Source organism: Brassica napus, chromosome C1 (genome assembly GCF_020379485.1).
Source record: "Brassica napus cultivar Da-Ae chromosome C1, Da-Ae, whole genome shotgun sequence".
Lineage (NCBI taxonomy): Eukaryota > Viridiplantae > Streptophyta > Magnoliopsida > Brassicales > Brassicaceae > Brassica > Brassica napus.
The window spans coordinates 40,831,753-40,845,585 of NC_063444.1; the positions used below are offsets into that span (position 1 = coordinate 40,831,753).

The window sequence follows — 13,833 nt, forward strand, 5'->3', positions numbered from 1 at the left end:
CCATAGCACGTAAGATGACAATTTTATTCAAACTGAAAACTAGCCAGTTCACTTTTTTTTTCCTAGGTCACCGGGTTTAAACGAGTTTTCTCAAGTGTAACCGGTTCAAGTGCATGGCGAGTTTTTTTCTTTCATGAAAACCGGACCGGATAATTTTTTTCAATGATAAAAACAAAGAATTATTTATGACTTAAATAGAGTTTGTTTCAGGTACATTAAAAGGGTGAGATACGAAAACCCTAGATAAGACTTAAAAGCCACCACCGCCACTTTCTTTCTTGAGAGACCACAATGACGATGATGTCAGACCTTCCATGGGATTTGGTCGAAGTCATACTCGGCCGAGTTCCAGCCATATCTCTCAAACGGTTACGATCTTCTTGCAAACGTTGGAACCGTTTATTCAACGATAAGGAATTCGCAAGAAAGCACTTCCATAAAGCACCAAAACAGTCTTTTTTTTAACGGTGAAAACGGAATTCAAAATCAGTTTGATGAGCCTCAATTTCCATGGAACCCCATCTTTAGAGTTTAAAGGTTAGTGTAGCCTACTCGATTACTCAAATCAAGTCAGAAATGTCTTTCACTGCAACGGTTTATTGTTATGTACCTTCTACAAAGACACTAGAATCATGCTTTGGAACACGTGTACTGGTGGGACCAGGTGGATCCAACAAATGAAAGGAAGCTACCCTTATGCTCTAGGATCCTACCAAGAAAGTAGCTACAAAATATTGAGCTGTAGGGATTCTAATGTACACGAATTTGCAATATACGAGGTTAACTCTAATTCATGGTGGTGGATTCTTGATGTGATTCCGGACTTCAAATTATTGTATACCTGTACATACGTGTCTTTGAAGGGAAAGACTTATTGGTTTGCTTCGGATAGTAAAGATGAACAACTCGACATGTTCTTAGTCAGTTTTGATTATACAACAGAGAGGTTTGGACGCTTGAGTCTACCTTTTAACTGTCCTTCAGGTTTTCCTCGAGATGCGACTCTATCAGTTGTTAGTGAAGAGAAGCTTGCAGTACTACAACACAACAATACATGGGGGAAAGAAATATGGGTGAGCAATGAGATAGATGGGACTAATGAGGTGTCGTGGAGAAAGGTTTTAACAGTGAATGACCCAAAACGTGATATTTGGTTTACTATAGCTCGTTTTTTGCTCAACGAGGAGAAGAAAGTCGCCCTATGTTGTGAGACATGTATATTCAACTTCAATACCACGATGAAAAAGTTATACGTTGCTGGGGAAGATAATATAGTCAACCTAATGGATTATGGAGAAACTAGTACACTCGGACCAATAATTCTTGATTATGTTCCAAGTTTGGTTCAAATTTCTCGAAGTGTGGCAAAAGGAAAATAGAGGTGACTGGGTATTTAAGCTACATGCATTCTTATTTTTGTTTTTTTTCTTAATTGATCTTGTTCATGTCCTTTGGATTTCTTTGAGCTAGTATATCATGAAAAAGTGGTCATTTTTTTCGAAAAGTTGATGAATTTTATATATCTTTAAGGGCCGGCCCTGGGCCAAGCCCAATGAAACATTCGCCTTGGGCCCCCAAAAATTTTGAATTTTTTTTATATGTAAATAGGTCCCCAATTTGTAAAAAAAATTTTTTTAGGCCTCCAAATTTTTGAAACCTTTACTAAATGGTCTTGGGCCTCCAAACTCTCAGGGCCGGCCATATTTTAGATGTGGTATTTTATCAGATGTAATAACTAATAACTGATATTGTCTCCGTCAGAACAGTAAAATATAGGAGACTAGGTTCCTTAAATTATAATTTTGATTATACTTTTAGTATGTTTATTTAAATATATAAATTTTAGAATGTATTATAAAAATATAAGTAGCTATAGACAAATATAAATTAATTTTATGTTATTCATTGCTTTTGTCTTACACAATTCAAAAATTTTAGTATCCAATTTTTTTTTTGTTATTGGAAACTATATATAAGGTGCAAAACAGAATGAACAAAAATTAACTAAATTTAGTTATGGTCTTTAATTAGTTGAATTGTAGACATATTTTAAATAATTAAAAAAACTAAAACTATTTATAACATTGTTTCTAGTTAGTCTCTAAGTAATTTAGGGTTCAATCAGTAATGAGACTATTGAGGCTTTGTGGTTATGTAAAACTATGAAAGCCAAAAATTTACCAATCAATTCTTTGAAATTTTAGAAATCTATAAATCTTTAAAAGCCTTGTTTTTTTGTTCACCTTTTTCTACAACAATTTTTTAAAAAGATTTTAAAGCCTTTTTCTTCATTTTTTTTTTAAAAAAACATGGGTAACTAATTTTGTTTTGTCTTTTGTCCATTTTTGACCAAAAAAAAATATATGATTGATAAATTAATTATTATTAATTAGTTAGGTTTTTAACATGAGGAAAAAGTCATAACCTACTATTATTAAACATTAATTTGTTAAAGCCTAAAAACTATTGTATATGGTAATTAAAAACATTTAAGAATGATTAAATTATTTTTCTTAATAAATAAATAAAATATATTTGTTGATAGATTTTAACTTATTTATTGTTTAAAACTATTCCACACATTTTATAGACTTGTATAAAAAACAAAATAGATAGAAAGAAGTAGATAATACATTTTGGGAATGAATCATAAATATATATTTATAACAGTCATAGCTTCTAAAACTTTTGACGCCAAAATATCCACAGCCACAAAAAAAAAAACCAAAGCATAAAGCGAAAGTCATTACCAATCGGATCTTTAATGAACTCTACCCTTTAAATTTACAACCCTATATATTTTTATGTTTTTATTTTCTTAAATCAACTGCTTAAAAATTGTAATATTTTCTATATCAAAAAACTTACAACTACGTCACAAAAATTACAGACTGACTTTTTACTACAAATTTTCTGCATTTACAACGCAATTAATAGGACCCATTATCTAAATATTATTTATCTTCTTTTCACAGTTGTATGAAATTTTGTCTTTTCAAATTTTTGTTCCATTTCGTCCAAAGTCTGTTTTGATATAAATGCACCAAAGTATTTTTTATCTTAACATTTGCTGTTGGTTAAAAAAATATCACCAAAGTATAACAAATTTTGTATTGTGGATTTTATTTATATTGTAGTTGTTACGTCAAACAGACGATAATGCACTAAATCAGAATATGTTTTTTCTCCTAGAATAAAAAGATAAAGACAACCAAGATAAGCTATTTAAATAATGAAAGTGTTTGATTATATATTTTATGTGATTTAATATTCTTGACCATCCTAAGCCCTTTCTTAAAAAAATAATTATTTACCAACCTTTTTAATTAAAAATGATATTCAAATTCAATCTGATTAATTAAACTTCGCATGACTGATTATTAATTTTGCATCATATTGCTAAAAGTAAAAACGATAATCGATCATAAGATGCCAAATAGCCAAATCTCATTGGATAAACATAATTTGACATAAAAGAGTAATGCTAAAAGTAAAAACGATAATCAATCATAAGATGGCCAAATAGCCAAATCTCATTTGATAAACATAATTTGACATAATAGACTTTCAACATTAACTTAAAAATTTGCAACATACACTGACACAAATATGTATATAGTTCAATGTAAAAGACTCGTACAACAAAGTAGACAGAATAAGAAGCAAGGGTAGTGAAGAATCTATCACTATACGCATCAGCAAAGGAGCAGAGAAGAGAGGCAACATAGAAACGAAACCAGCCCAAGTGTTTACTGTATGGCTGCTCATGAATTACTCATCTTCACTACATTTGTTAGATATGTTACTTAGTCTGATGGAACTCCTTTCGCATATCTCTCCATTCCCGCAATCGCTATACACAAAAACATCATATACAAAAAAGAATATTGATTATTAATTTCACTGAAGTCTGAATCTTTGAAAGAGACAAAATAAGAGAGGAGATGAGTGATTAGCATATGAGAAGGGCACATGACTTGCCGAGTTCTCTAGAAGTTACGTTTCAGAGGAGACCAACAGATTATTCTTATGGAGGCTGGGTGAGCACATGAAATTTAAAGACTTAATCGTTCTAGTGTTTCTTAGAGGAATCAAATGAAGAAATGTTTTCCTAGGACAGCGAGACTAACCTCTGAATTTTAATAGTCGCGATAATGTATACAGTAAGCGTAACGTAACGAAATGAAACAGAACCTCGGGGTCGGATTTCACCTTCTTTTCCATGACGCAGCCTCCAATCGTTATCTTCCCAGCAACACCTCCTCCTTCTTCTACCCCCATGACGCAATTTTTTTCCCGTTTCGTTCCATGTTTCTACAAAATGACGTTCTCTCTGTCACTCGAATTTACAAACACGCAATGAGAATTTCAATCCCTGAATCATGGTCGCGACTAAGATAGGAAACAGTTTTCACCATGAGAGAGAGAAAAAGTCGAAGAGACTTACTTGGGGAAAACGATGATAGCAAAAAGATGTTTAAGAAATTTCAAGTGTTATTAAGATTTGTGAGAATGATGATTTTGAAATGTAGGCTAACCTTTTTATAGATGTAGATGCACGGCCTAGAAGAGAGAAAAGATGCATTAACTGATAAATAGTTTTCGAAGTGTGTGGAAGGAGTTGAGGTCCTTAATGGCTAAGATTCAATGGCTAAGATTCAATGCATCCGGTAACGGTTCCGGGGAGAAGAAACAGAGAGGAAACGACACCAACTCATCTAGATCCATGATTCGTCGCCTAGATTCGCCTCAAATAACCCTATTGAGTGTCCATTATCGGTTTGACTAATCATAGCTCTAAGCACTCGATGAACCCTAGATTATTATGGACGCCATTAGTGAAGAAGATAGTAGTGACAATCGGGATGGGCTATGTTTTTTAGCAACAAAAATAACTAAAGGGCAAGCCCAACTAATTTAATCGTGATGACCCATCTAATTATATAAAGCAGAGATTTGCTTCACTCCCAGCTGGTACACATTGGATTACACGTCATAAAATCAAGATCTGTGAAGCCGACACGTGACTCTTAAGAATGTGTTTTCGTGCAGTTAACTCACTTCTTCTTTCTCCCCGTTAAACGACCTCGCCGCCTTCATGTCGTTAGATGTTCTGTCCAATACCTTTGTAGTCACGACGGTAACGGTTGTCGATTTGATTCAATGAACAAAATTAATGTTGTCATTAACATCATCGAACCACTTAACCCATGACGTCTCATACACCTCTCGACTTTTTGCTTGCCGATCTGAGCCTATAAATAAGCAACTTTGGAGCTGTGAGGATCATCGCTTTCTTCAAAATCATTGCAATCCCATGATCCGGAATGGCAACCTCTTCCGGTCGCTAGCGGCTTTGAAGACAGGACGTTGTAACACCACCGTCGAAGTCCAATGTAACACCAACGTCGAAGTTCGGTGTCGACATGCTCCTCTTCAAGAGTAAAGTCAGATCTGGCAGTAAAACTTTCTTATTTTCTGTTTCGATTTCATTAAGAAAGATATTAATCGAACCGGTATAAAGGATGGAGATCATGCCATCAAAAGCCCAGGAGATGCTGAGGATTCCGACGACTCCACAGTGGTCGCCACCAGCCTTAGTATCGGACTGAATCTGGTAGCCGATGACATTCAAAACAGTGGCGCCAAGAAGAGAAAAGTGGCTAAGAACTCCGGGACAAAGGCTTTGTATAAAGACCACTTGGTCAGCTCATCCGCATCAAAAGACAGAATAGGCGGTGGTTCTTCGTCGTCCCTCACCGCTAATCCCTATGATCATTCCACCTCCTTCGCCATTTAATGATTCAATTTAAAATGTATATCAAGAAAACTGGTATTATTTTTTTTGGATCAAATGAAAATTGGTATTCATTTTTTGTGTTTATGGATGGATAGAAGAACATGTTTTTTTTAACCAAAAAAGGAAGGTGGGTTGTTTATAAAATGAGTTCTTTGTAAAGATTATATTAGTTTTACAGAAGAAAACGATTTGATTTCGCGAGAGAACGATGATAACGATGTACATATTAGGTGAAATGAGTTTGGACCAAACGTAAAAGAGGCTAGATGAACAAAATTCATAATAACTAGGTCTAGAATAAATAATGTTACGATAATAGAAGATCTTTTATATGAAATGAGACTTAATAGGCTGAAAAAGATTACCGGCCCATGATTAAAAAAAAACACTTGGAACCATATACAAAAACATCTGTTTTGTGATTATCGAGGGATGAAGGAAGGTTTGTTCATGTTTCCCACATATTATAAATAATTTTTTATTTTAATAATTAACTATTATTTTTTCACTATTTAAATTAATAATTTTCTAAGAAGATTTATAAAAGAGAAAGTGATACTAAATTTCAAGAAATAAACATATAAAAATTATTCATCTTCCCATGTTAAGCACAATCAACTATACTTTTAAAAATTCAATGTACTTACTATCAAATTCAAAATATAACAAATCTATATATTAAAGTGAAACAAATACATTTTCATGTATTTTTAATGATAAAGATATAATTTTATTTTCTCAGAATATATATATATATATATATATATATATAATTTTAAAATAATAAAATAAGTAGTAAACATTGAGATTAATGTTAGTTTAAAATTTTATTGAAAAGAAATTAAATATATAAATTTATTTATATTATTTTTTTCATTGAGATTTGAATTTTGTAATAACGTTATTGTATAATGTCATACACAAAAACATCTTTCATTCTCATTCAACATATAAATAAAAAATCATAAAAGCAACTAAAATAGAGAATCTCAAGTCTCAACCCACATAATGATCCCATAACAATTATCATTCTCCACTAATCTTAACAAAACATGAATCAATAATTAAATAATTACCAAATTTATCATATAAACCAAACAAATGAAAATTCCTAGAATAAATATTAAATTTAACTATGCTATTTTTCCCCTTAATTTCACTAATATTTAGGTACACTAACCATTAAAATCGGTGCGTATGAGACTGAGTAAAAAAATATCTACTTAATCTATACAAAAAATGTCATTCCAATCATCTGGAAAATCAATACAGTGATTGTTATTACTATAAACAAATGGAGAATTCTTAGAGTTGGTTTTACAGTGGCTGCTTGTACTCATCAACGACTATTCAGTTTTTACATTTTTCAGTTTTAATATTTTTTTTTTTAATTTTGATTAGCTTTGCTTTACTACTTTTTTTGCATTCAAGATAACATTCTACTTTATCTAACTTCAAATAATCAACTCTTCCACTCCAATAGCATGTCAACAGAGTAACAACCTATGATTTCAACATAAACAGTAATTACTCTTATAACATAAACAAAAAAATTACCCACAATCCAATCTTTATTAGCCTAAAATATTACAAACAACAAATAACACCGAATATGAGATTAAATTTTTTAAAAGGAAACAATATGAAGACCATTTGAAACCTTTACATCATATAAATGCCACAACTCTTTAATATAAAAAACAATTATTGTAAATAAACAAAATACATCTTATCATATATAATCAATTCTCACCTAAAATTTTCAAAAAGATAAAAATCATTATCATACACATCACTTGCAAATACAAATCTAAAACACAAACCACAAAATTATATAAAAATAATAATTAAGATCACAAATAAAATATATGCCGCCCGCCCGCCCTAATATAAAATCAAATAGAGAAGAATAAAACTTGCTTGAGACAGGTGTCCCTCTCTCCTTAATTTACTTTCTGACCTGACGCTCTCCCAGGAGAGAAAACACTATTATATATATATAGATAGATAGATAGATGTATTTCCATTTCAACCCTCATGCTTTACCTTACCCCAAACAGCATAAACTTATAAGTGTTGGATTCATCTATAATGAGTCAACGTGTGAATATATTGTTCATCATAAGGCATGTATCTTACCCTTAAAAGCTCTAAATAGCAAGTTTGGTAGTAGTCTAATTAGAAACTTCCGACATCTTATTTCTGATACATTACTATGAGCAGTCTTCTGAGTGATCATAGTTTGATTCGGCTTCTAATTAGGTCTTTCGCAATAGACTATTTATTGGAAAAGACCTTCTAAGTAAGATAAATTAGAAGGATAATGTATATGATCTCTTGGAAAGACCTTATAAATTAGATATGATTCATGGGGAAAGCCTTCTAGTTAGGTGATTCCCTGAGATCATATCTTCCGTTAGATTTGGCTTTAGGCAGATATTATACACATATGGGCTTCGAAAGTAATTTGCAAAGGTGAACACAATTTAAGTAACTTGCGAATAAATTTTCTTTTAGTAAGAATGAGAAAAATGAAGAAAAAGGAGCAAGTGAAAGGTCAATCATCTATCAAATCTGTGATTTAGAGATCTTTGTTGCTGTTTGCTCTAGTCCCTATATATAGCTTTATGTTGAGGGCGTACCAAATACTAGTTTATACCAAGCCCTAAAAGGACACACGGTCAAATAGAAATGTTCATCAAATAACCATCACACCTGACCAAATCGTGGTCTAACCAAATGGGTAGATGACAAAATTTTTTTTTTTTTGATTGACATGACCAAGTTATGCAACGTCCTTTGGAAATCTATACTAGAAATCACAAATAAAATTCCACTTAAAGCAGATTCTCTTCAAATTCAATCAGAATACTATGTTTAAATCAACATTGTAATTGAGGTTTCATAGTCCCAACATGCACAAAACGCATTGCATGCAATCCTTGGAAAAAAAAGACAATGGAGACTTGAGATTTTAATTAATATCGAAATCGAATACGATTATACGCTTAGTCGAACCAATATTTTACCTAAAACCCATACGAAACCTATATTTTAAGATATACGTTCCATTGTAAAGATGTCACTTAATCGGAAGTTGTTGTTTTTATTGACCCTCTTGGTTATTTTTTGGAGTTATTTTCAATTGCTATGATCTTGCTCAGCAGGGCAATAATATTCATTTGGTTAAGAATACCGCGCGCGTATTGGCACATAAAATTATATAGTAGACCTAAATTAGACATGTTATAGTCGGTGCCTCCTTGAAACAAAAAGTCGAAAGCATGCATGCACGAAGTGAATTACATATAAAGCTTCATTAGTTGGAAACGAATTATTGATAGTATTAATTTTGACGATATGTTAACGCTAACAGGGAAAACATTATTTCTAGTTTTCTTCAAATAGTTTTTCTTCAAATGTAAGAGAGACAAAGTAGAAAAATGAAAACATAGCTGTAAAGGTGTTGTCATGGCTTAACTTATCATTGTTGTTTTCATCATGTGACCCCCCCCCCCCCCCCCCCCCCCCCCAAAGTCAAAGGTTCCCCTCTCTAATCTCATTCGTCGCTTTACGAATAAAAACTAATTAACGTTTAACGTTTCATCTTAATAAATTTATCAGCGGGACAAAACCAATAATATATAAATCTGTTATATAATTTTTTTCGATTAGCAAAGAACTGATTCACTTAATTACTAAATTTATCTTTTAGTTTTCTATAAAGTTATCTGAATATCAGCAAAAATGTGCTACCACACAAAAGTAGCATGCGGATCACTTCATAGGTAAGTGATTCCCCCACAAACCTGCATGTAGCGATACGTATAATTAATATGTAACGCATTTATAGTAGCCATTAATGTATTACTTAGAGTTGCATAAAGTGGAATCAATACTCTTTCTAAACCATTTGGTAGATATTCATATACTTTACTGCATCGATTGCATAGTTTAATATGTGGACTTGACGGTGACGCTGACATTGTACATACCCCGTAAGGACATGTACGATTGTTTTAATTCTTAGTAGAACACAATTGATATTTCATCTAAACAATATTCGAATATATAAAGCTGTGTTCCAAACATTGACAGGCTTCTTTGAATTTTTCGTATTAAGGTCATAAACAATATTGAAGCACGTATTCGAATATATAAATTTGTATTATTGTGGCAGTTTTAACATACTAATTCACATCTGAAACCTTTTTTGCGATTAATAAAAAGATTGAAACACGTATCTATAGAATATAGTCTTGTTTGTGTTTTGTACAAAGGTGTTAATATTCGTTAATTGCGTAGGTATCCTAAAAGGTAAGCATCTGTGTTCCATAGTTTTAGGAACCCTTCATAGGAGTATTAAAAAAAGACCTCAACTTGGTATTTAAAAATTCATCATTTCTATCTATATAAACCGTATCACAGCACTTGAACTGCACCATCATTCACAATTTCATACCATCAAACCAATAAATCCTAGCACACACAACGAGTGAAAAAACAACACCTTTTTTTTAATCTTCTGATAGGTTTGACAATGGATCTAGCCAAACACACAACACTCCAAATGTTGGGATTCATACTCCTTGCATCACTCGTACTAACTATGGCTCAACCCCCTGGCTTGACAAAGCCAAGCCATGCAACTTGTAAGATCAAGAAGTACAAACATTGTTACAATTTAGAACATGTTTGTCCCAAGTTCTGCCCTGACACTTGTCATGTTGAATGTGCTTCTTGCAAGCCCATATGTGGTCCTGCTTCCCCCGGGGATGATGCCGGAGACACTCCTCCTGCTCCGGTTCCACCTGTTTCACCACCACCTCCGGCTCCTGTTCCGCCAGTTTCACCACCGCCTCCAGTCACGCCTACTCCCACTGATCCTATGCCTCCGGCACCTGTTTCACCACCTCCTCCGGCTCCTGTTCCGCCAGTTTCACCACCACCTCCTACTCCTACACCGTATGTTCCAAGTCCTACTCCGCCAGTTTCACCACCACCTCCGTCTCCTACACCGGCTGTGCCAAGTCCTACTCCACCATCTTCACCACCACCTACTACTCCCACACCAGCTGTGCCAAGTCCTACTGCACCATCTTCACCACCACCTACTACTCATACACCAGCTGTGCCAAGTCCTACTCCACCTTCTTCACCACCACCTCCTTCTCCTACACCAGCTGTACCAACCCCTCCTGATGTTACTCCCACTCCTCCTACACCGGCTGTACCAAGTCCTCCTGACGTCACTCCCACTCCCACTCCTCCTACCCAATTCGTTCCAAGCCCTGATACTCCCACCGCACCATTCCCTCCATATTCCCCACCCGCGACCCCTACAGTTCCAAGCCCCACTCCCACACCTCCGTCGTCCCCAACTCCTCCTGGATCTACTCCCACGACTCCAACGCCTTCTGTCCCAACTCCTTCTCCTTCCGTCCCTGTTCCAAGTGCTCCAAACTCTCCTCCTTACGTTCCCCCATCCTCGCCTACTCCAACGCCACCATCGGATGGGGAGGCAGGAGCAGGATTTAGAAGAGCAAGGTGTAAGAAGAAGGGCTCTCCTTGTTACGGAGTTGAATACAGTTGCCCTTCCGCTTGTCCCCGTTCTTGTGAAGTCGATTGTGTCACTTGCAAGCCTCTTTGCAGTATGTCCTCTCCCTCCTCTTTATACTCCTTTGTTATTTAGTTACATGCTTAACACATGCTAAATCATGATACCTTGTAACATACACAGATTGCGACAAGCCAGGATCTGTTTGTCAAGACCCACGTTTCATCGGAGGAGACGGTCTCACCTTTTACTTCCACGGAAAGAAAGACTCCAACTTCTGCCTCATCTCCGATCCTAACCTTCACATCAACGCACATTTCATTGGTAAACGTAGGCCTGGTATGGCACGTGACTTCACTTGGGTCCAATCCCTTGCTGTCCTCTTTGGCACTCACCGTTTCTACGTCGGAGCCCTCAAAACCGCCACGTGGGACGATTCAGTTGACCGTATCTCCGTCTCTTTAGACGGAAACGTTATCTCGCTTCCTCAGCTAGACGGTGCCACATGGACTTCTTCCCCAGGTGTATATCCTCAGGTCTCGGTCAAACGAGTCAACGCTGATACTAACAATATCGAGGTACGCCCTAAAACATTACTTTAGCGACAAGTCACTTAAACTTAAAAGGTACAAAATACAAAAATAAATATCTTTTCTAGGAAATTTTTCTTTTTTAATTATTTCATGTATATTTATGTTAATAATTGCTAATTTTGGTTGATTATTTTTGAAAATAACAAGCTGAAAAAAAACTATGTATCTTATAATTTAGATTCTTGATAGAATGATAGTAACCAATGAATAACTTGGTGTACATGTATGTTCTTCTTTAATTCAGGTTGAAGTAGAGGGTTTACTTAAGATCACCGCAAGAGTGGTGTCAATAACAATTGAAGATTCAAGAATTCATGGGTACGATGTAAAGGAAGATGACTGTCTAGCTCATCTCGACTTAGGGTTCAAGTTCCAAGACCTCAGCGACAATGTCGACGGAGTTTTGGGACAGACTTATAGGCCAAACTACGTTAGCCGAGTCAAGATCGGAGTCCACATGCCTGTGATGGGTGGTGACAGGGAATTCCAGACCACCGGACTTTTTGCACCTGACTGCTCTGCCGCAAGGTTTACCGGTAACGGAGGCAGAAACGGTGGCTGGAGCAAAATGGAGCTCCCTGAGATGAGTTGTGCCAGTGGCGTAGGTGGCAAGGGAGTGGTCTGCCAGAGATAGACGTTTGCTCTAAACTTTATTACTACGTACTACCACCACTATACAATATGCTAAGTGGTAACTATAATATTATACCATTTCTCAAAAAAAAAAACTATAATATTATACCTAATTAATAAATTTGTAACACGGTTTTCTTTTTTTCTGTAAGAATAATATCATCGAGAAAGCTTTCCCTAAGGAAATATGTAATGATATAAATGTAATTTAATTATTCTTGATCTGAATGAAATGTGAATTTATATTAATCTCTTCCTTCTGTGCTTCAGTAATCCATGATTTGAGAAACTTGTAAAATATGATCAAATAACAAAAAAAATTGCAAAACAAAATAAGATATTTTTTGGTTAAAATAAAATTAGATACTTGTTAGCGCATTAAAGCTGTATCCCCTTATCCATGTCAGTGCATCTGTAGTGGAGCTAAACTTTCTGCAGTTTGATAAATCAGAAAGAGAAATGAACTAGATGGACCGTAGAGACAAACCTAAAGCATTATATAATAAGCAATAGTTACTTCAATTAGGCTATGCGCTAGCTTATCTTAATACATTAATCTTTCTGCAATACTAAATGACATTTTTTAACAAACTATAGACAATAGACAATAATATACTCTCTCCGTTTCATAATATAAGATGTTTTGGAGAAGTTTTGATGTTTCAAAATGTTTAGATAGTTTTAAGATACTTTAATTTTATTGAAAGTTGGTTAACCAACAACATTTTAGTGCATTATTTATGATTGGTTAACTTGTTTTCAATTTATATTATTAATAATATTATTATTTAAAAAAGTAAGTTTCTTAATTGTTGTGCATTCAAGAAAACATCTTATTTTATGGAATAGAGGGAGTAGTAAACAAACCATAAAGATAGTTAAAAAAAAGCCCAGAAAGATAGTAACACATCTCAATTAAAACATCTCAATTAAAACATCTCATGAATCATCTGATTGTTAAATATATTTTATTTCCTGCTAGCAAGAAATTGTTAAAAAGTTAAAAAAGAATATTGTTCTTTTTACAAAAAAAAAACAAGAATAATGTTTTGCTTCAATTTTTTTTTATTAATTTTGTTACACACCCACATAATGTGCTTTACCATGTAAACGTAGCATGCGGGTCGCTGATTCGCTTCATAATGAAGTGATTCTCCCATAAAGATGGAAAGATACATATCATTTTCTTCCATAAATATGGTTTAGAAAGCAGGAAGATTTTTACTGTTTTTAGTTCCAATTAAATAACT

General features: G+C 34.2%; 2 protein-coding genes across 2 annotated transcripts; both read left to right on the forward strand.

Annotated features, from left to right (window-relative positions):
• Window positions 1-677: 677 nt before the first annotated feature.
• Window positions 678-1,379, forward strand: LOC106435638 (probable F-box protein At5g47300). Its single transcript, XM_022694095.1, has one exon. It carries the CDS (start codon window positions 678-680, stop codon window positions 1,377-1,379), a length of 702 nt encoding a protein of 233 aa, XP_022549816.1.
• An 8,575-nt stretch (window positions 1,380-9,954) lies between these two features.
• Window positions 9,955-12,832, forward strand: LOC125580262 (extensin-like). The gene is made up of 3 exons (XM_048744518.1): window positions 9,955-11,451; window positions 11,541-11,935; window positions 12,195-12,832. Exons 1-3 carry the CDS (start codon window positions 10,341-10,343, stop codon window positions 12,582-12,584), a joined length of 1,896 nt encoding a protein of 631 aa, XP_048600475.1. The 5' UTR covers window positions 9,955-10,340; the 3' UTR covers window positions 12,585-12,832.
• The last annotated feature ends 1,001 nt before the right edge of the window (window positions 12,833-13,833 follow it).

Excerpts from the sequence above, each read along its gene's own strand:
- LOC125580262 (XM_048744518.1), top strand. The coding sequence starts at position 10,341 with ATGGATCTAGCCAAACACACAACACTCCAAATGTTGGGATTCATACTC. Across the intron at positions 11,452-11,540 it reads CACTTGCAAGCCTCTTTGCA|ATTGCGACAAGCCAGGATCT; the intron begins GTATGTCCTCTC and ends TAACATACACAG. Across the intron at positions 11,936-12,194 it reads CTGATACTAACAATATCGAG|GTTGAAGTAGAGGGTTTACT; the intron begins GTACGCCCTAAA and ends TCTTTAATTCAG.
- LOC106435638 (XM_022694095.1), top strand. The coding sequence starts at position 678 with ATGAAAGGAAGCTACCCTTATGCTCTAGGATCCTACCAAGAAAGTAGC.